At 37.9% G+C, this 23569-nt stretch overlaps 1 protein-coding gene across 13 annotated transcripts in view; it reads left to right on the top strand.

Moving 5' to 3' along the window:
• The window catches only part of PBRM1 (polybromo 1), a 61468-nt gene that overhangs the window by 12013 nt on the left and 25886 nt on the right, over positions 1-23569 (top strand). For 12 of the 13 annotated variants that reach the window (XR_003256368.1, XM_026083986.1, XM_026083979.1 and 9 more), the window contains 9 exons: positions 225-323; positions 1801-1892; positions 6371-6587; positions 12198-12339; positions 13068-13165; positions 16287-16563; positions 18761-18866; positions 20451-21093; positions 23356-23567. Coding sequence is in view for 12 of the 13 variants with exons in the window: in XM_026083986.1 (XP_025939771.1) it covers positions 225-323; positions 1801-1892; positions 6371-6587; positions 12198-12339; positions 13068-13165; positions 16287-16563; positions 18761-18866; positions 20451-21093; positions 23356-23567 (1886 nt within the window). In the remaining variant the exon portion in view is untranslated. The remainder of the gene's footprint in view (positions 1-224; positions 324-1800; positions 1893-6370; positions 6588-12197; positions 12340-13067; positions 13166-16286; positions 16564-18760; positions 18867-20450; positions 21094-23355; positions 23568-23569) is intronic. The other variant, XM_026083981.1, reaches the window with a different exon arrangement.

Genomic DNA, 23569 nt, shown 5'->3' with positions numbered 1-23569 from the left:
CTTTATTAAAAAAGAAAAGAAAAGATATTAAAATGCTGGGGCACTAAATGTATCTTAGTGTTACTTTACTTTTAGCTTTATAACATTTTATGTCTGTCTCTGAACCCTTTGTCTGATCTATCAAAATAATTCCGTAAAGAGCTGCACCCTCGCTGTGTCTTTTCTTGGGTCTAAGGTGGGCCTCTTTTTTTCCCCTTTCCTTGGCTTGTCTCTTCTGCCTTAAGGACTCCATCAAATTTGACTGCTTCCAAGCTGACAGGTCCTTCCTCACAGGGTAAAGGCAGTGTTGGCGATGAGAGAAATTCTGCTAACAAATATTATCGGTAAGTAAATTGTGGACCTGGAGTAGAAGCTGGCTCATCATCATACAGAAATGCTGAAATTTAAGGTTTTGGGTGTTTTTTTTATTTTTTTATTTTTTTTTTTAGTTGCGAGTGCTCTTTAATTATCAATATTGACTTAAATACTTCTGAGATTTCAAACATATTTTAATTATATATTTGTTAAGTATGGTTCAGTAAGATACTCTTTCTTAATTACTCTTCCGTATTTAATTTTATATTTGACATTTCAAAAATCCTGTTGTTAAATATTCTATATGAAATCATTTCCTCAGAAACATTCTGAAGAGCAATATGTTAGACTTCATAACAAAATAAGGCATGTGAAATGTAGAGTTAATCTAGAACAATTCTATTTGGAGGTTGAAAAGAAACAGTAAGTAGGACTAAATAATTAAGAGATGGAAGGTGGGAACGAATAAAGCCTGTAAACAAAAAGTATTGAATTTGGGACATGTTTAAAGCAGACTTATTGGGTTAACTGGATTGCTGGAGGCTTTCTGCTTCGTTCTTTCATTCATCGATTGAGAATTTTGGTACCTAGCAGAGGGCTAATCTTTCTGGGTCTACAGTCTGTAAGTTACTGACGGAAACAGCAGCTACTCTTGGCTAATTCCCCATGTGTATATTCCGAAAACATGGTTTAACATTAAGCAGTAAGGCTCTTGAAGGTGATGAGCGTCCGTACAGAGTTGGTGTTGGTTTAAACAACCCCTCTGCTTCTTCCCAGTCTTAGCTGGGCTCCCGCAGGGCAAGGCGCAGCCCGTTTGCGTAGCTGCTTAGGGAACCAATCTAGTGAAGAAGCAAAGATGGCCTGGCACGACCAAAGGTGTAGATATGAAACGCTGTGCCTCAGGTTTGGGGCAAGGGGGAGAGAGAGAGAGCAAAGCTGGTCTTTGTGAAACCATCGCCAGTGTGCGTGCTGATTTTGTCCACTTGGAAAATACAGGAAGGTCCTGCGCAAACAGGGCACTGTGTGCTGAAAACACACTGAGTGGGAATGGGAGAGAGGGAGAAGTTGGATGTGTAGCTTACAGCATGCTGCATTTCTTCACGTAGACAAATCCCTGTAAAACGGGATGAAATAAAGTTATTATTTGTGAGGAACTTGTTATCATTTTGCTCCCCTCCCCCCCCAGTGATGATTCCATTACTTGAGTATTCAGAATAGGACAGAAGATAGCTTAAGCTCTAGCTTTCTAATTGTGCGTCTGGTTTTTCGGTTTGATGGGTCGCTCCTTAAAATGGAGGTGGTCTCATGGGTTGTTAAGTTTCTCCTGTTAAACTCCAGTTTCTCCTTGGGTGGTCGTGTCTGTTTTCCTGATGATGATTCTGGAGGCCACTGTCAAGAGCTTCACTTGTTTGCTTATATTCTCTGGATGGCTATTAACTGTGGTTTGATAATGACAATAGTTTGGGTTATTTTTTTAATGTTTTTTTTTCTTTCTTTCTTATATAGTAACAAAAGATCAGCCCAAGGGGATCGTTTATCAGCAATAACCATGGCATTGCAATATGGATCAGAAAGCGATGAGGATGCAGCTTTGGCTGGTAGGAACTAAAATGCAGTGTGGGGTTTTTCTTCCCCCCCCCCCCCCCTTTAATTAAAATGTCTGGAATAAGCAGAACAGTAGAGTTGCTGATCCTGTCAAATATCTTTGTTTTCTTTTCAAAAATATTCTGCAGTGTTTCGAAACACAGTGTAAAATTTTGTTAAATCGGGTCTCTGTTTTCTCTACATAAAAATTTGTAAATGTACAGCTGGTAAAATAGGGTAGGGCAAATTTCCTTACTTGTTTTGAATTTATTGTGTATGTTTCCAACTATACTTGTCCAAGCTTTGGGAACCTGTTGCTTGTTTTTATTCCTTCTAACGTGAAACAGAATAGGAGACATTGGGTGCTCCTCGTGATAAAAAGAGATTTACTTCAATTGTTTGAGAGAGAGCTCATTTGAGCTCCCTCGCTCTTGCTTGCTCTCTGTCGTGTGCTATTAGGTCTTATAAGTATCTGGCAGGTTTTATTTTTTAAGGTGAAAAAAAAATCTGTATGAGGTATGAAGACAGGCCAGACCAACTATTTCTAAATTAAGTTCTAATACTTCTCTAACAGTCATGAAATCTTGCATGAAAGTATTAAAACAAAAGCATATAAAATGCATGCCTTCCTACAGCACCCTTAGTTCCGTAATAAGTATGCTTTAGCATTGTAGTGTGAGCATATATCTTACATTATACTAGATATTTCAGTATACATTGGTCATAAATTGTTACAGGTTGCCTTCTAAACTTGGATTTTGTGATAGTTATATTCTCATAATATTCTTGCATACATCTTGGAGAAGGTTTTTGAAACATTTTTATACATATAGCGTATGCTTTTTGTTTAAATTATTTTTGTATTCATATGAAACTAGAAATCTCTTCAGTATATATTTTGGGGCCTTTTATTTCATATCCCATAATTAATTTGTATGCACCATTGTCTTCCAGTAGATGGAATGTACACTGAATACTTCTGAAATGTTTTACATCTTGCTGTGAGCAAAAATATTTTTGTTCCTGGATAGTCCAGACTTCCGTTATGGCTTCCGAACAGCTACTTTCTTGGGAGGTGTGGGAAGTACTTATTAGCTTGGTTCAGCATGATTGTTAGCTGCTGTTTTTGCACACTGTAATTCTGTCAAAACACGTAGCTTTTTTACATCTTTGTGTTTTTAAATTCTTGAACTGATTTAACCACCTTCAGGTGCCACCTTTGCCATGGATATTATTGTCATTCTGACAAGGCTTTTGGTAGGCAGCTGAGATTTTTGATCTGTTGGCAGACGTCTGTCACCCTTAAGATTTTCTGTCCCTCTGATATACTGCTTGGATCTCTCTGTTTTCAATCTCCAGATGAGATGGATTTTCATTTAAAGCAAGTAGTCATTTAGTTATTCTGCTGTTTCTCTCTCTCTCTCTCTCTCTTTTTTTTCCCTCCTTTCTCCTAACACTCATCCAAATAAATGAGAACTAGCTGCATAACTGAATATTAAGAGAACTTTCACCTTCTGTATACAGAGAACATGTATACATCTTTGTGGGCTTCTTTGGTTGCAGCAGTCGCCTATGCAATGAACAGTATCTGTTTTCAGCTCGGAGTTTATCCCTCATGGTTTCAGAGGGCACCATGGTATGGTGGAGCTTGTTGAGGATTTCCACCTCAAACGTACTATGACCTGAGCAGCTTCTGCAGCTTTCTTGCAAGTTATCCTTGCTGTAAATCTGTAAAGGCTTACTTGTTTATAAATAAGCATTTCATTTTACAAGAATAAAAACTGGATGCTGCTTTTGGCAAGGTTGTGCTAGAAGCTGTCCAGTTAGTCTTTGAGCATCCGTTGTTGTCTAGGTGCTTTGGGACCACAAAGGAGAGGCAGCATTTGAAGCAAGTTGCTTGCTGAGTAAGGATTAATTTTCTTAGAGATACATTCATATACTTCCCACACTGCTGCTTTCCTGCCCCATCATTGTGTAAGAGTATTTGTATGCGATAAGTCGGTCTATATCTGATAGTACAGCTCAGTTCCAGTTGTACAGTAGATGACTTCCTCCTTTTGCTGTAAAGTCAATTTATCATCACTTCATTATGAAGCTGTTCCTGTATTAGGAAACAGTCACGGTGTAGCGGGATGAAAAGTGGGAAGTATATTTTGTTTGGGACTGTTGAATGATGCATATTTTGTGGTTATGGTTTACCACATATTTTTTTCCCGTACCTGCTAACTATAGATATGGTACCAGCTGCATGAAAGGAGAATAACTGACTGTCACTCTGCTCTGCTGGCCTGTTCACGACGGGGATATGAGACCTCGGGCTACTGAATGTTAAAGAATCTGCGTTCTTGCGTTAGGATGATGGTTCTCTGTCTTTCTGCTGGTTTGAATAACACATTTTTCTTCAGTTCTTAAGATAACAGGACTTATATTAGAAGGGCTTTATCATTTTCTGAGTATGTAAGAATAAATATTGGTTGGCACATCACTTTTAAAGAAAATACAACTATAATGTTTCTATCTGTATTATGGTATTACATAAACACTTTCCTTCTAGTGCCTGTTTAATTTGTTTAGATCTTATTCTCGGGTCATGTCTTGTATTCTATGTTTTAAATTTAATCAAAAAGAAGTACATTTCTTATTTAGTGAATTGAATTGCTTGCATACATTACATTTCTTAGGATATAAATGCACTTCTAGTTATTTTTTCTCTTTAATAAAAACAAGTTCTGCTTTTTCATCTTCTGTTTCTTAATTTTCAATAGAGCAGTCAGAGATCTGAACTTCTTGAGTAAACAGAAACAAAGACAATATTTTGTTGCATAGTCTATTTTGGAAAATTACTTTACCTGATTAGCATTCTCTTATCCATTAGCATTTATTTCCATACTCAGTATGATATGCTAGGTACGGGAAAATACTGTGCTACTTCCAGTCTTTTGTTTCTACCTGGGTTATTGTCCAGCTCCTACTTTGCAGGCTACCATGTAGTAGGCATCAGCCTGTTGCATGATGCTGTTTGAAATACAGGAATACCTTTAGGATAATTTTGAATGTTTTCTCTAAGTCAGTAGCAATCATCTTTGTAATGTGTTTGCATGTCTACTGAGGTCTGCTTGTCTTTTAGGCTGCGTCTAATTTAGCTTGCATCTGACTTGTCTGGTAAGCCTCATAGGCTCACGTAGATCTGCAGCGTTGGGTTGCAGAGGAAAAATAATAGTACTGTGTTGTTATGTGGTCAGAACGTCCTCTGGCTTGTCATCGTTTCAATACATCCTTACTGGGCTTGGGTAGAAAACCTGAAACGTTGCCAGCCTCTACTGAGCAATAATGGAAATGCTAACTGGAAGTTTGGCATGAGTGTTAGAGAACTCTCTTCTGTGCAACTGAATTATCCAGTGTGTCGTCTACCAGCTTTCCTTCAAAGTGTAATTCACAGGAGGGGAAAAGAGGTGGCTAATGTAACTACAATATTTATCTGTGCGAAAGTACATAGATTTATATATTATGCCCGTCTGCAGGGTACGATTTGCACCTGTTGTGTTACTGAGAAGAGTTGAAGGGTTGGCCGTTCGTTCCTTCCCAGTCTGTGTTTCTGCTACCAGAGTTTCTTCATTCCTTCTGTATTTCTGTTCATGCAATCTGTCTCCTACTTTTACTTGCAGTAAATGTTATTTCTTGATAGCACCTCTTTCATTCATTCTAATCCTGAAGCATAATAACTTATGGATAAGTGGAAAAGTCTCCTATAAAATCTATACATCATTTATTATAAAATGCTTATGCTAGTTATATAATAAACAATTTTTTATTTCTCCTTCCTTTTGCTGCATATTAGAGGTGTACCTTCAGGCCATAGTCTGTTTTTTCTTTTAAGAAAAACTGATATAATTAATATGATTTAAAGGATTATAGATGTTTTAAAGTCACCTTTTATATATTTAAGCAACGATTCATTTTTAATTCAACCATTTTGTTTAACTAGCTAAGTATCTTTAAAAACTCCACACATGGTTTATCAATTCTTATTCTTGGAGTGAACTAGTAAGATGGCTGAATGGCAGTAGCTCACTATACAAATGTTTTTGGTATTTGGTACAAGTACTGGGTAAATAAGTAGACGGGTGTTTTATAGAAAGGGTGCGTTTGAATAGTCCTGTTACGTAAGCCTCATATATGAATAATTCTCGGCACTTCTGTGTATAGGTGGCCAGGGTGTATAATACCAGTGACTGAAGTCTCATCTGACAAGAAAGCTTGCGATCTAGATGAAGTGCTTTTTTGCCAGCTTGAGGCTATGGAGACGCAGCTGTTTGAGATGTCCTTTTCTGAGATACAAATCTAGCTATCCCAGAGAGGAACTGAGCTCCCTCGTTTGAGGGGCCTGCATTTTGTTCTGTTTAGGTCTTTGTTCATTTGAAAAGTCAAACAGAAAAACCCTGCTCTGGCTTGTCCTGTTGAGAGTTTCCCATTTTTTCTTTCTTTTATGCAGCTGCTGCTCGTTATGAAGAAGGAGAGTCTGAAGCTGAGAGCATTACTTCCTTCATGGACACTTCTAATCCTCTTTACCAGCTTTATGATACAGTTAGAAGTTGCCGAAATAATCAGGGCCAGCTCATATCTGAACCCTTTTTCCATTTGCCCTCCAAGAAAAAGTATCCTGATTATTATCAGCAAATTAAAACGCCTATTTCATTGCAGCAGATCAGGTAAGAAAACAGAATGCAAGTTACACTTGGTGGGAGACTATTCATGAGTTTCTTTTACTTCCATAATCCTATATTGTCGATACCTATGCAGTATATATTATCTTTCCTGTATACTTTGTTGCTTCTTGTTTCAAGCCAGTCTGTAGCAGTCTTGTGATCACCTTTCACAGGTGGCTGCCATTGGGTTTATAATCCTTGGTGTTTCATTTGTAAGGTGTCTGAATGGTTGTCGTATCGATAATTCTGAAGGCTAGATGGGCAGCAGAGGTGAAGCTTCTGCAAAGCCGCACATTACGTTCTTTCCTTGGCCCTGATAACTCAGTCAGCTGTTTATTGACCTGTTTTGTAAATTAATTATCTTCAGCAACGTGCCTTCTGGAAAGATTGTTGTGATTATATTCCTTTTTCTTCTAGGTCACAGTAGAACTTTGGAGAATAATTATTGTTATTCATGATGTAGCTAGTCTGCAGTGGAGTGCTAAAGCAGTACACCATTCATAAATCTATGAACTATCAGAGATTCATCAACTGCCAGAAGGCATTTGTTAGATAAAAACCTGAGTAAAAAGAACAGTGAGCAATGTCTTTATTTAGTGAGCAGTGAGCGATATCTTTATTGAGGGATAAAAGATAAGCTAATCTAATGGAGTTAATTGTCAGAGACCTGAGTGCGTTTAATAGGCCTTAGTGACCCAGACCAGACTCAACCTGAGGTTTCCACCTACTCCCCGCCCATGGGCTTAGGAGCCCTATTTAAGCTGACAATACTTTAATGGGCTAAAGCATGTCTTGTATCCTCCTGTATAACATTCTGTTAAAACTTCTCCCTTTAGAAAAAACTGCGCTATTAGCCCATTGTCTAAATGGTGTTGGAAACAAAGCCTGTAGGAGAGGCCGTGACAGTGTTTGGTAAAGCAATGGTCCTGCTTTCATTGCAACTGAGAGGTCTTGTTTGCCTGAGTGGGTGAGGATCAGGCCCGAATACTGTCAGTGTGTCTGTAATCTGCTGTAATACGTAGTTCTGTGAGTTTTAGTTACGTTGTTATAGGATCTGCTCGGCTCGGTGTAATTGTAGAATAAGCAGTGCTTTTGTTAAACCAGAATGTGCCAAAACTTGGTTCTTACATATCCGAGGCCCTTAGGCATGTGCTCGGGAGCAAATAACGCAAATGTCACGCTGACTGTCGTCAGTAACTCTAAAACTTTTTCTTCTTACATGTTTTAGTACAGCTGTTTCAGCTGTTGGTTTGGCAAAGTGTCTTTTACTGAAAGACGCATGAAACATATTTGATGGAAAAAAGTTGAAAGCATTGGCTGTTTTGGGGGAAGCTTTTTGTCTGAAGGCAGCAAAGGGTGTCAGCTCTAAAATGTGAATACAGATGTAATTGGGAGACTTCGCTTTGGAAATATACCTGATACCAGTTATAAGGCAGATAATTTGCCCTAGGGAGGCAGCTGTGTTTCAACTTCTCTTATAAAATAGGCAGAGTACACCTGGCTGTTTGAGTAGTACAGGAATGGCACTCAGATGTATAAAGTGTGTTAGAAAAAGATGACTTTTTCTCACTGCCTGACGGCTTAGAAAATAGAAAAGTACAGACAGTCTTTTTAGAAATAGTGTTTGTAGCTCATAAGTTAAAGTGCGGTATTTATAATAGTCTGCCTTGTTTTAGCAAAATCTAAAATTCAGTTACTGTTTAAATCACCACATAATCTTCACCTTTTATTATGACTAAAAAGCCTTCAAATCATGCATATGTATGCTTAATTGATGTACTTTAGGGAAATCTGAAGCACACATGGTTTTACTGATATTTCAAACATGTCTTTAGATGTTCAAAATATTGCCATGCCTTAGTGTGTGTGTCGGAGCAGGGGGTTGTTTGTTGGTTTTATGAAATATGTGTACAAAGAGCATATCTTCTGTTCACAGATGGGGACGGAAAAGTTAAGTGTCCTAGTGAAAAGCTGAAGGTGGTGGAGTCCAGCCTGGAGCTCCAGAGTCCTCTCTGCATCTGCTTTGGCAGCTGGACAGCTAGGTTATACTGCCAGAGCAGGCTGCGAACTGGTGGCCACGCATTCTCTTTTAACTCTTCTTCCTTTTTCTCTCTTTGCCCTACCCCAGTCTGGCTGTCTCCCTAAATTTTACAGCCAATCATGTATCTCGGGGATTTGCGTGTGTTTAAATGCAGAAAAATTCTTAAAAATTAATTAAAGCTTACTGAAAGCATTTTGTTTTTAATGAGGTGTTCATTTTATCTGTCCCAGAGTCTTGATCACTTTATGAGCGTTATGAACCTCAGTCACTTGAGCTGCATGCTGATTCCAGACTAGTTTAGGATGTGGGAGGTAATCCTGCAGATGGTGTTAGTTTCCTGCTAGTTTTGTCCCGACTTGCTCTTTTGAAAACCTGTACTTGTGTCCTTTTTAGGAGAAGGTCTTAATTCGGTGCCGCAATGACATAGTTGGAGGAAGGGGTTTTCTGTTCAAACCGCTTTCAGCAGCATGGAGGTAACAGGTGCAAACAAATCAAACGGGACAAAAGAAAGCTGTGAGAAAAAAATAAGATATTTAAAATGAAAGGCATGACACACTGTTAAGGTTCTGACTTTGAGGTGTGGTTAAAGTGCATGGTGTGGAGGTTACTCTGAACATAAAGCTGCTGGCTAAATGCCATTCTGTCATTAAGTGGCTGGAGGAATAGTCAGGAAATAACGTAGGAACATGCAGAATGTGCTCTGTTATCCAATACATAAGTGCTAGGTCCCTCACAAGAGCTGCTCTTTTTATTAAATTTTACAAAATTATTAAGTATGATCCCTAAGACCAATGATATCCTGCTGAACGTCCACCTGTGACATGAGAATCTAAACTTTACATTCCAGTGCAGTGCAGCATGCTGAAGTTCTCCTGTAACTCCAATTTGTGGTGGCTCTTGTTGCCTTTACATTAATTATTCAAGTAGAATTTATAATAATTATGATCATCTCGTCAAGCCTATGTTGCTTTATAATTTAAATACTTCTGGTAATACAGCAAATAAAGTGGAACTTATCTCTGCATCTCAATCAATATCAGTTGTCACTCCTGTCTGAGAAAGGAGATGACCTGTAAACAAAACCTTCGGAGGCCATCTACATCCAAGGGGAGGAAAAGACCTGTCTGTCAGCATCTCCTTCCAGTGGTACTCCTTAACTGATTTCCACACAGGACTTATTTTTTGAGTTCCTTCCTATTCTCTATCTCTTTAAGTAATTAAGATGGCTTGGGGACCTTTTTTGCAGATGCAGAATTGCATGTCCTTAGACATTGTTTTTGTTTTCCATTGATGCTTTGAAAGTTTGAATCTGCTTTGCAAACATTTATGATAGCATCAATAAACAAGGAAGTTACTGGTTGTTTACGCATTCAGTTACCCTGCTGCCTTGGCAGATTAGCATGTTCTTAAGTCATTCTCTTTAGGAAAAACCTCACTTTTGTCATCTTTGATAAAACAGGGCTTATTGTGGGGTTTTTGGTGCAAGTTTTTATATGCCTTTCTGTCCCACATTGTCTTGCATGTTAGGTTAGTGGTGTATTAGCCTTTCTAAGACCAACAAGCTCTTATTTTCTGGAGGTCTGTGACAGCAGGCTGGTCAGTATTTTTGTTGCACCACAGCAATTCATTACGTGCGTGTGTTTTACGATATACGTCTTGCTTTCTGTGCTAAGCAATGCTCTGATCAGCTTGAGCAGATGTAACGTGGCCTGCAGTGTTCGATACCAGAAAAATGACAAGAGCAGGAAACATTCAGCATTTACATCTTTAGTGTTTGAGTCTATATATCACATGCTAGTGGTCTTGGGGAAAAAAAAATCCCGAGCTTAATGTTTGTTTATTTATTTATTTTAATGCCAGTCACTCATCTGCTAGCATAGGCAAATAAATGTTATTTGAGTTTCACAAGGTGCAAATGGAGGCTGACTTTGGTGTGTGGCGTTTTAATTGGTACTAAAATTTTGTTGTTGTTTACAAATGCATAATGAAAATCACCTTGGTAGCTCCCCTCCTTTGGAATGCCAGTGAGTGAAGCCGAACAGGAAAAGCCTTTGACAAGCTGTTGCTTCTGTTGAAAGTATTAAAGATTAATTAGAAAATAATACACAGACGTTAGCAAGATACAGACACCCTAAAGCCTTAACAGGATGTATTGACCTCAAGTGACTAATTTTAATTGATAATGACAACAAGTAGTTTTCTTCCCATCTTATATTTACGATACTTGTTCAAAGCTGTTTTTTACTTCTCTCATAGACATTGAGGAAACATTAGTGCTTCAAATCCAAAAGAAATCAGAAAGAAATATTTCACATTGAGTAAGGAGCTGGCATCCTGATGACATGCAGTTAGCTGGATGTTTCCTGGAAAATGATTCGATAAAGTTGTCGTGAAATATATATTCGCTTCTCAGTAATTTTTGTAACAGTTGTAGCTCTGTGCCTTATTTAATCAAACCATGACTTCCTCGCCCTTGGCCGACCGGTGAAGAGTCTCGTTAAACAAAAATTGAATAGAGTAGTTGTTGCTCTTTGTTTGCCGGTTCAGCCGTAAGGCCGAACGGGAGGGTAAGGTTTGCAAGTAAAAACTGCTATATTTATTTTGCAATAGTGCTTGTGCTCAGTCAGTCATGTTCACGTTCTGCTCGGTGCAGTGGAAACGAAATAGGAGAGTCGCCCTCCCACGAGCCGCCTGGCTGAACGGCGGCGGGCAGCAGGCTGGGAGGGAGCTGCGAGGGAGGTGTGATGAAAATAGCAGGATGTGTTTGAATCCTAGGCAGTCCGTAGGAATAAAGTGTGACTTGTCTGCCTTGCAGTTTGCAGTTGCGATAGTGTTTTGCATTTTGCTGTTTTCTATTGTGTTTTGATGAGGGGTTGGAAGGTTTAAAAACGTTAACTAGAACTTTTACAACTTGTATAAGGAAACAGGAGAGAAAACATCAAGTTACTTGTAAAGTAGATGCACTCTGATTCGTCTCTGTTTAGCATATGAAAAACAACTTTTTTTTTCTTGTTAGTCCTTTTTAAACTGATCTCATATGAAGCACTTTACGTGAAGCGCCAGTCAACAAGCAGGCAGTTCAAACAGAAGGCAAAAATTGGAGGGTCTTAATGTGAGAGGTGTTGGGCACTTTCAGTTCTCGTTGCAGGGAACGGGAATTGACGTTGTGTGGGAAGGTAGAGCTCCTGACTGCATGGAGCTAACAGAGCCCATTAACACCGTATACAGTCCCTATAGATCGTAGCTGAGGCACGCTGGAGTGGTCTCAGAAAGTTGTGCTGCTGCCTCGTCTGTGCCACATCTCCTCTGCACACGGAAGTAGGACTTCAGTCTGCACGCCTTTCAAGAGGGCAGCTTTCATAATTACTAAAATAGTTCTTTAAAAAGAGATGTTTGCCAAACATAGTTACCATTGAAAGATATTGCTGCAGCAGCATCAGAAAAATATAACACATTACTGCAATTAGAGCTCTTTGGATATTGATTTACCRTGAGAAATGCAGATGTTAAAGAATTATTTTGCAGTGCGTAATGCATATGGAGTAACTGATGTGTATTTGTCTCTTCCACAGAACCAAGCTGAAGAACCATGAATATGAAACTTTAGATCAGTTGGAGAGTGATCTGAATCTGATGTTTGAAAATGCAAAGCGCTACAATGTTCCCAACTCTGCCATCTATAAAAGAGTACTGAAAATGCAGCAGGTTATGCAGGTATATGGAGTAGAACAATCAAAAGGATATAGCTTCATGTGTGAATTTATTTCCCCAATCAATACATTTCCAAAATAATTTCTAGCTAAACCTGTATTTGCACGAGTTTTGGTTTTTTTTGGTTGTGAATAACTTATTGATAGTCTTGTGTGTTCAGTAGTGTCATTTAATGGTTAAATAATAGTCTGAAAATTGTTTCCAGAAGTAATTAATAACAGGTGCTTAGGAAGGGATGTACTTGAATGAAAGAGCATAGGGTGATTTCTTTTTTTTTTTTTTTTTTTTCCCCCCCAGTACAGCTGCTGCCTTCTGTGATTTCTCTTAATGATTTTTATACATAACCAAGTCTCTTAGTCTGATTAAGTTGTGAAAAAATTGATAGAGTGGGGTTTTTTGAGTTTACAGGTAAATGCAGGTAATTGGAGGGTGCTAAGACACTTCAGATGTCATAAAGTGTTCCAGCAAGGAGCTGCAGTCTGAAATGGCATTGTTTTCAAATTGATTCTTTGCGAATGCTTATGATAGTTGAAAAGAATAATACCACTTTTTTATGTCAGCCAACTTGCATTAAATAAATCGCCGGCAATATTTTGATGGTGATTTAGTTCTTACACATCCAAAACCCATAGCTGCATCTTCTTCTGTGCATCTGATCTGTGCTGATGCTTAATATTATTCTGGGAATGTTCAGCAGAGAATCTGACTTCAGGGATTTGCTCTTACTTCAGGCAAAGAAGAAGGAGCTTGCTAGGAGAGATGACATTGAGGATGGGGACAGCATGATTTCTTCTGCTACATCCGATACTGGAAGCTCAAAAAGGAAAAGGTATGCGCTTTGGTAGTTCCTGCAGACCATGGCATTGCTGCTTCTCTTATTTGTTAAAGAGAATATTAAGCCCTGTTTTAACACTCATGTAGGGGTTTGTAACTCTGAAACTTAACCTCATTAACTGTTGGTTCTAATTAATTATAAACTATTTGCTGACTTTGTTTTCCTTTTTTGACTCACTAATTGGTAGTTGTTGACATGACTTCAGTTCCGTGAGTGTCTTGGGCACTGTAATAGCACTGAATACTGTAACATTTTTCAATGAATTTCAGGATTTTGCAGGGGGGTGGGTTCTGGTATGTAGACTGTCTTCACAGGTTGTTAGCAGTTTTGATCTTTTCTACTGCTTGTCTGATGTATGACTACTTCTGTTATTTTGGTAGCAACTTAAAGATGTAATTAAAATTAGTGTTGTAGTTGAATTCATCTTTTGAAAGTTTATAATATTGCTTCTGTAAGTATTTTTATTGGGTGAAGTCTCCTGGCATTAATTTTTTTTTTTTCTTCTTCTTCCATGACCTGAACTACTTGAGGAGCTAATATGAGAGGACTCCTTCTCTCTCCCTTGTGAATTTGCACTTTTAAGTCACTTATTTGTAAGCAGCTAGGCCAAAGAGGATACTTAGCAAATAGACGAACTGAAGATGATAGGTTGATTATTTCAGAGAGTGTAGCATAAACCAAAATCTCGGTGCTGAAAAATATACTGTTTTAGCAAGCAGTTATGATGGTTTATGGAATGTATTCTTTAACAGCGATAGCTTCGATCTAAGTGATCGTACTTTACTTCAACAACTTTCTAGACTAGTTTCTCTAGTCTGCCCCATGGTATCACTCAAAATAAATTCCTAACTTCTAGTAACATGATTGCAACAGTAGGAACCATTAGTGTAAAACTGTAAGCCAGCATCTTTCTTTGTTGATGTTGCTTATGACCTTCAGCCTTCTGGGTTTTTAGTTCTTTGTTTTATCAAAATGACAGCAGTTGAGGGAGAGGAGGGAGGTAAAATAAAGCGTCAGCAAAGATTCATTTAAGAGCAATCAAGTAAGTGCAGCAATGTACACTCACCAAAACTAGAAATTATGCAGAGAGAAAAAGTTAACAAGGATACAGGAGGTGATGCAATCTAGGGATGCTATTGAGGAAAAAGAAAAGCAGCAGAATTGTAAGACAGACAAAAGTATCAAATAAAAATAAGTAACGAACAAATTGCAAAAATTGCTAGTCTTTGTAATCTTCAGACTCAAGGAGAACTGCTAGCCAAATCAAGCAAATTAAATTATCAGCATCATTTTAACCCTAGACTGCTTCTGATCACCTTGTGCAAGAGAATACTGAAAAGCTTAAAAAAAAGCTGTTAGGCCTTGTCATCTGACAACAGTAAAAGAGGAAAAAGCTGTGTTCAGAGGGAAGGGAAATCGGTTTTTGTTTTCTTCATGCGTTAAGAGAACCTGAAAATGCTTTTGATTTTATCAGTTCAATGTTTGTCATCAGTTTCACTTGCTAAGTGAAACTGAGTGAAGGAAGATTGTAAAAGCTCTTGGTAGCGAAGGTGAAACACTGACAAAAATTCCAAAATGTTGCTGAAAAAGGAAACTAATAACCCAGGGAAAAGTCATCCCGCTGGGAAGATAATTGTGTTTTCTCCTGATGCAAAAGAAAGTTGTTTGAATGTCCTCATTTCTGTATCAGATGCACAACTTGAATCTTCGGTATTGGTGTAGGCCTTTCAGTATTTCTGCTTTACATTTTTGCTTCGTTTTTGTTGGACTAAATGTTAAAAATTGGAAAAATGTTAAATTGTGGAAATTGGGAAGCATGTATCTGTTCTGGCATTGCTCTTCTGCTACTGTGAACCACTGATTAACAGTTTCCCAACAGTGAAGATAATGAGCAAAAAAGGCTTTTCAGCTATAGCAAATACATTTTGATTTTTCTCGCGTGCTGCGACATCCAGTTTCATTAGTTATTGTTTGCCGACCTCAACAAGGAGCAAGAGGTATCTGAGGCATCAGAGTGTACCAGAGTAGCTATATTTTAAATGTGTGTGTTTATGAGGAAAAGAGCCAGATGATGGAAAAACTGTGATGCAATGGCTTCTGGCTTTTTGTATAGTGATTTTGCACATTGAACAAATGAAGATGATGAGGGGGGGTTGTCTTTACAGATAAAACAGTTGCAGGTGAACTCCCTGAATAAGTCCTGCAGATACTACAATTTGGAAGTGGGTTTAAAGTGCTTTATAGAGAGTGCGTTCCTACGCATGCTGCAGTATTTGAGTTGAGATTATACATTACTAAGACGAGCCTTCTTCTCCGATACCTGATTTGTTTATAGGTCATGTAGGTATGTACAGGGAGCACACGTAACTCCATCTTCCTCCTGAGCTCTGTTGTCAGATACTTAAGACTGCTGTAATTGCTTCATGTAGGACAGCTATCACATTTGTGGTGATAGCTTATATGTGGCCATTTTCTACTTAGATTTTGCAGGGTTGGTACTTTACTGATTTTTAACTTCATTTGAGTGTAGTTGGTGAATACTTAAGCAATTCAGACTCTTCTTTCTACTAAATTCTTGAGATTCTTGTTTTTCTTGTATCTGATACTGCAAAAGATTGGAAATACTCTGAGATAAATAGCTTAAGTCTTTGCTCTTGGTAGGGGTAGTCAGTGAAAGTAGTGGCTGAGGACTTTTTTCCCTGATGTTTGTACCAGTTCTTGAGTTCTCAGATTCCGATGTTCAGTCTTGACTGATCTATTTTTCTTGAAGCTGGGAGGTGCCCAGAAGTAGGTTTGACAAGTGGTCATTTGTTTTATCCTGTAAAACACTTAAACTCAGAGTGAAGGAGAGAAAAATGATATCTTAAAAATGGTTTTCGATTTCTTTAGGAGGCTAATCGTTGTCATTATTTGTAAATTTATTTTGAGGGCCACAAAGAGCATGTGTTTCTACAGAATAGACTTAATGTTGAGCTTTGTATGTGTGTGTTTAAAACGTTGTGGTTGTTTTCTTATGGTAGAAAATAATGTAATTTTGATCTTAGTGTTGCAAGTGGGGGAAATAAGCCCCTAACATTTATTCTTTTCTTTTCTATTCTTCCTTTTAACCTAACAGTAAGAAGAATATACGAAAACAACGAATGAAAATCTTATACAATGCAGTTCTGGAAGCTCGAGAACCAGGCACAGGCAGACGGCTCTGTGATCTGTTTATGGTTAAACCCTCCAAAAAGGACTATCCAGATTATTATAAAATTATCTTGGAGCCAATGGACTTAAAAATGATAGAGCACAACATCCGTAATGATAAGTATGCAGGGGAAGAAGCAATGATTGAAGATATGAAGCTCATGTTCCGAAATGCAAGGCATTATAATGAGGAAGGCTCTCAGGTACAGTTTTGATTATGCAGTTGCATTTCCTCTGTGGTTCATTGCAGATGTAAAAGTTATATTCGGATATTTTAGCTTTGACTATTACTCCCAGTATTTTCGATAATTGTTTATTGAATTAAAACAGAAATGTGACATTCTTTCTGCTGATGTTTTAAATTCTGTCTTGGTGTATAGTTGTATAAGCATGTACATGCAGCACACTGCTTTATAATAGTAGATCATTTATTTGTGAAGATTAGATTTATTTCATGCTCATTAAGCTTGTTTCTCCAGTACAAAAAATGTCAGCTGAATGTTTCCAAGTATATTTAGAAAAAATAATTTGGTTATTAAATTCTCGTTATTTAGCCTCAGTAAATCACACAAAAGTAACTGTACTGTGAAAGGTCACCAAGCTCCTTATTTGGAGCTCAGAACCTCTAGGAAGGGAGGTCTTAGTTGGAAAGAAACCTGCTTAGTTATCGTGGAAGTGGAGAATATGCGACATGAGACTAGAAGACCTGACTCGTTTAGTCTAGCAAAAGGAGTCTGAAAGGAATATACTTTTCACTTACAAATATATTGTAAGGTAAATAACAAGAATGTTAAAAGACAGTGCCTTCATGAGCAAAAGGGGTATAAATGGCCGTGAACCAACACACTTGAACAGTAGAACAGTGTTTTTCCCCCAGCGAGCATGAGGTATAAGAGCGTGGTGATGAAAAACCTCTAGCTACTTACAAGGAGGAACATGATCAGCTAATGTTCAGGACTTTGTGATGTGGTTGCCTGCACTGGGATTGAATTTGAAGACCAGGAGGACTGTTCTAGTCCTGTCTGCCTTGATGGATCTTGAGCAATGGCTCAAGAGATCTTTCGTTGCTCAACAGAATGATTCGAGGAGGAAATTGAAAAGACAACTGAACCTTGCCATTTTATAATCTTTGGAATAGAGATGCAGTTAATGGGATAACTTGTTCAAGATGTGTATCTCACTGATTTAGTTTGTGTTCCTCAGTTCTGCTTCCCTGTATAAGTTTATTGAAGATGTACATTTGAGAAATAACCCCTGCTTCTTGATCAAGTAATTAGTTTTGCATTCAAACTAGCATTTAAATGCTTTTGGAGGGCTAGTTCCTAACTAGTGTAACATCTATATTTGGGCATATCTTAGCCACCTGAGTGAATAGAAATTATGCTGAAATAAGGATCTTAAAATCTGATATCCATGTGTATTCTGGATGGTGGTCAAAAGCTGGATGTGCTGGCCCTTTGTAGTTAGAAAAGAGAATCTAAAGACTGTTAGAAAAGAGTATAACTCAGGAGAGGTTGCTGTGTTAGTTTACTGTGTGAGAAGAAACAGAATGCATTGTGATTTGAATAGTGCTCCCTTTTTTAAGAAAGTTCTGGCTTTAGTTGCTCCTCTTTGAAGGAGGGACATACTAAGTCTGGAAAGTGGGATGAAGGGTGACCAAGATCTGTGAGGGAGGGGAGAAAAATTCCAAAGGGAGATTCAGCTCCCATTTTCCCCTGACCTGCATGTAATTCCCTTGCAGCTGAGTGGAAATCTTGCTCTTACAGGATGATTTGATACTAATACCTCCAAAGGGAGGTGGTTGGAAAATCTGAAAAATCACCAGGGGAAGAAAAGGTATCTTCAGGGAGAAGTAGTTGATTTGGAAATTGCTGGTGAGGGCCTACCAGTGGAAAATAAAATGAGAAGGGAACAGGCAGCTTATGTATAACATAAGGGAAAAGGAGATTAGGGAAGACTGAAGAAGACCAATACAAGGGATGTTAGCTAGGAAGAAAAAAGGAAGAAAAATGTAATGTACACAAAGGATGAGTGAAGGTGGATCAGACCATTTCTTTTCATGTTGAGGTAAAGTATAGAAAATGCACTTTTTGCCTTAATCACATGGTGATTGAGTTACCCCAGATTAGGCAAAATGTGTTATGGTATGTTTGAAGTAGAAGATGTGAAGTCATGCGCAGGGCATTATAGAAGAGAATATGAGGTGCAGAGTCACATTTGAGGAGGATTTGATAACAAGTTTGATGTATGACAATACCACAATTGTTTGTAACTAGAGGAGAAAAACATTTATTTTAGCTAGTAGTTAACCACCTTGCACTAGAGCATATCAGGAAAGTATCCAGAAAAAATACAGTAAACCTTGTTTTGTTTTTCTTTGAATACTTTACTGGTTAATAGGTATACAATGATGCCCATATGCTGGAAAAGACCCTTAAAGAAAAAAGAAAAGAACTGGGACCTCTACCGGAAGATGATGATGTTGCTTCTCCTAAACTAAAGCTAAGTAAGGCAACTTTGTAGATTGCCATGTCTCATTCCAACATTTATCAAAACCCAGCAGTACACGTTGGCAGACTCTTATGTTTAAAATAGAAAACAGAATCTGAATATTTGCACTGCCATGCAAAGCAGGATTATATTTCAAAATCATGATTACAGCAATGGTATTGATGTGCATACATGATAAAAATGAGGTGGTGTATATAGTTTGTGTCTCAAAGTAGCATAGAACGAAGAAGGGAAAACTTAGGAATGGTGAGAATGATTGGTATTTAGCCATGTGATGCTATCCAAATGTGAGGTGATGTTGAAATCCTAAAAAGTTTAAAATAACTGAAACTATTTCAACAAAAATGTTGCCAAATTAAGGAGCTGAATTTCTCTTCTGCTCCTGGCGTTTCTATAGGTAGTTTGAGCAATCTTTTCATTTGTCTTTATTGCTCTTCATTTTTTCGTGTTTGCATCTTTTACACTACTTAAGTCTTAATGTACTAATAGGTTTCTTTGTTTTGTGGCATTTTCTATTTACAACAGTCTAAATTAAAAAAAAAAAATAGCCCCACTGATTATTGCAATTGAAAGTGATATAAGGAAAACATTTTTCTCCGCTTTTAGATTTTCAGTATACTTAGGTTGTATGACAAGTAATGTGTGTTAATGGAATTGCTTACAAGAAAGATACTTCTGAAACTAAGGCTCTTGATTTCCCTGATTGAACATTTGAGATTTCCACAGAATGATAAAGGAAATAGAAGAGCTTTTATTGGAAAATTATTGTAAATCCATTAAAAAAAAAAAAAGTGAAATTTGCAACAATATGCTTTTCTACAACTCTTATCCTTAAAACTAGGTTTGATAATAGTCAGGTCTTATGTGCCCTTAACATGTGTTCAGAGCTCAGTGAACTGAGAAGATTGCACAGAAAGGCTTAAAGAAAATAAATGCACGTAGCCCTCTTGAGGCATTATTGAAAATAGAAATGTGCAGCTCTTCTGTAAAGTTCAGGTACTAGAGAATTCACAGACTGAGTCTATACAGTACAATAACTGAGATCCTGAATTAATGGAACAGCTCATCTGGTAGATAACCCCACTGGAGGCATTATTTTACATTTTACCTGTAATAATCCTATTTTAATTTGGCATAAACCTTCTATTGTAAAAGAATCTCATAATATTTGGAGTGCTTAATTTTAGGGTTAGTGAAAACCACGTGATGGCTGGATTTTTAATGGCCGTTGAGAGAATTTCATGTAGAGCTAATAAGAMCAAATTGATTTTAGAGGGAGGTACTAATCATGTTAGGGAAAGAAAAGATGTTTTCCTTGCTGAGGTCTGAGAAGACCTTCACTTTGTGGCCACATGTGACACATGATTCAGTGTGTGCCAAAAGTAACCTTAAACAAATGGCATGTATTTAAGAGGTATAAGAGAAGTAGCTGCAGCTTGGATTGATCTCCATGTTGGAAGTTCTCCACTCACATCAGAGGTTGGTTCTACAATAAGTTATTGTCCAAAGGAAAGGAGTCAAAGAAGTGCCCAAGTTCCATTTTTCTAGTGAATTTTTTATTTCTTTTTTGTCTGCTCAGGTAGAAAAAGTGGCATTTCCCCTAAAAAATCAAAATACATGACTCCGATGCAACAGAAATTGAATGAAGTTTATGAAGCAGTTAAGAACTACACGGATAAACGAGGCAGGCGACTGAGCGCCATCTTCTTGAGGCTGCCATCTCGATCTGAGCTTCCTGACTATTATGTAACTATTAAAAAGCCTGTTGACATGGAAAAAATCAGAAGTCATATGATGGCCAACAAATACCAGGATATTGATTCCATGGTAGAAGACTTTGTAATGATGTTCAATAATGCCTGCACCTATAATGAGCCAGAATCTTTGATTTATAAAGATGCCCTGGTCTTGCATAAAGTTTTGCTTGAAACTCGAAGAGAGATAGAAGGAGATGAGGATTCTCATGTCCCCAATGTAACTTTGCTAATTCAGGAACTTATCCATAACCTTTTTGTATCTGTTATGAGCCATCAGGATGATGAAGGCAGATGCTACAGTGACTCTTTAGCTGAGATTCCCGCTGTTGATCCCAACTTCCCAAACAAACCTCCTTTGACTTTTGATATTATCCGAAAAAATGTTGAAAATAATCGTTATAGAAGACTAGACTTGTTCCAGGAGAATATGTTTGAGGTACTTGAGAGGGCAAGGAGAATGAACCGGTAAGTGATGTTTTTCAAATAGCCTTCGTCTTATAGCATGAGTTTTGTTTGTTGCCATTAGACAAAGACTGAAGTTTTGCGGGATGTTTGCTTTTCTTGATATGAGTGTTTAGAAAATTCTGCTCAGTTAAGGGTGTATTACTGTCTTCAGTGGAATGTAAGCTTTCATTTAAAAACAAGGAAAAGGTGGGCTTCTGCCATAAGATAATTTTGATGTTAGACTTTAAAAGACACACCTCGTGAAAACCACAGATGTGCTAACTTTCGACGTGAAAAATGAAATTAAGAAGAGCAGGTGTTGAACTGCTTGACTAGTGGATTACTCCTTTGGAGCAATCAAAGTTTTGTGAGTTGTGATCATATTCTGGAAAAACTATGAACACCTGCCACTTTTTGCTGTGTTTTAACTTGAATTAGATAGAATACTTGGAGATACACAGGTGAGATCTTGACTCTGAAGGAAAGGCAGTGAGAAATGCACTAAAACATCTGCTAACAGGAATAGGGGTGATTAAATCATTTTTGTTAAAATGACTATTTAGGTTCTCAGAAGTAGTCTTCAAAAGTGAACAGCTTGTAGAGGCCCAGACAGTTATCTTTGATTTTTCTGGTATTTTAGGATTGGCATATGCAAAAATAGTGCTTTTAGGCAAACTGATACAAGCTGACAGCAGAGTAGCAGGTGGAGTGTGACTTGCCAGTGTGTCTGCTGCCACTTGTTAGAAATAGGCACCAAAATCAATTGCTAGAGTGAAGCTTTAGTGGATATTGTCTACCCCATTTGTTGTAGGACGTGTGCCTAATTTAATTATGGTTATGATAATCTTCCTGGAAACATTCTCTTGGATTTTGTTTTGTTTTTTGTTCTTGCTTAGTTTTCCCTCCAGAATGTGTGTCTTTTTTTTGGGGGCCCTGAGTGTGCCCAGCCTGACTGGAACTCCTTGTACATCTTGGCATAGTCAGAGCTTCTGCATCTGTGCTACATTTGCACTGCTCAGTGGGTTCGTCGCTTCTAGGCTATGGAAGATGGATTGGCTGTGCATGTTGCACATGCATAATAAATCCTACACTAGCATAACAAATTTTCTTCCTGGGAACATTTCACTAAAATTTATATTTGGGAAAGTTTATAAGTAGGAGACATAGGAGTAAATTTCCTCCGCTGTACTGTAGCATAAAAGGATGGACGCAGACTCTAAAGGCAGAGTGGCTGATCTAATGTACACTGTCACTCTAGGTGATTGCTGGCAATTTGCTTGTGAGCTGGCATGTAGAGCTAGGTTACACTGAATAAGATTTTTGTTCATTTCTTTCTCCTTTATATTTTGTTTAAGAAATTTAAAGTATTTTTCATTGCAAATTATCTCCAAGTTTGTCGGTGTTCCCCCCCAGAGGTGGAGCATTAGAGATTTCTCTAAATCAGGGGGTGCATCTGTGTAGCCATCAAGTAAGCTGGTAGTGTTGATTCCTAACCTACCTTTTGCTTCATCTTCATTGAGATTTGTAAGTTCTATAACTGAAAAGCTGGCAGTAGATTTCAGAGAAGGCAAAAGCCATTTTTAATCAAATATCTCTTAAAATAAAAACAGTGCTTGGTTGCTCGACAGTGTTTGATTGGAAACTGCTGTTTTGGGTCACAGAATATCAATCACTTTCATTTTCCAGGACATGAAAACAACCCCTATAACCTCTTTCTCTCTGAAAATAATTTGTCTTGTCGTATGATGAATTCTGTAACTCAAAAATGAATTCAATTGAAGTCCGCTACTTGAAATTGGAAAGTTAGGCACTGGTTATACTTCACTTTCTAATCTTTCACTTTGTAAATACTTTGACATGAAGGACAGGTTTGGTGGCAAGCACTTCCAGAGGCTTTTGTTATAGGTTTAGGCTTTCAGTTTTAAGCCAGTAGCCAGGATAGACAGATGCTCAAATCATCTGTGTCCGTAGAGCAGCGTGGTGCTTAGTCAAAAAAAGAACGCAGATGTAGAGGCACAAACGTTTTATTCCTCTTGAATATTTAGTATGAAAGTACTGTTCAAACTATGAACAAAGAAATCTACTCGTGTTAATAAAGCGAGATGTATTGAACGCTATCGCATTAGCCCTGTGCTGAGTAAGACACCTTTTGTATTAAAAAAAAAAAAGGGGGGGTTCTATTTTATCACTAAGTGTGGTAGTGATAGGTGCGTGTTTAGAATCCTTTTTGACTCTGCACAAACTATGTTTCTGTCTTGTTGTATTGTACCTATTTTTATTCAGGACCGATTCAGAGATTTATGAGGATGCAGTTGAACTTCAGCAATTCTTTATTAAAATTCGAGATGAACTGTGTAAAAATGGAGAGATTCTTCTGTCACCAGCTCTCAGCTATACCACCAAGCATCTTCACAATGATGTAGAAAAGGAAAAGAAGGAAAAGTTGCCCAAAGAAATAGAGGAGGATAAGCTCAAAAGAGAGGAGGAGAAGAGAGGT

This window comes from Apteryx rowi, unplaced genomic scaffold, assembly GCF_003343035.1.
Source record: "Apteryx rowi isolate R43461 unplaced genomic scaffold, aptRow1 scaffold_621, whole genome shotgun sequence".
NCBI classification, from domain to species: domain Eukaryota; kingdom Metazoa; phylum Chordata; class Aves; order Apterygiformes; family Apterygidae; genus Apteryx; species Apteryx rowi.
This window is presented reverse-complemented; position numbering and strand designations above follow the sequence as displayed.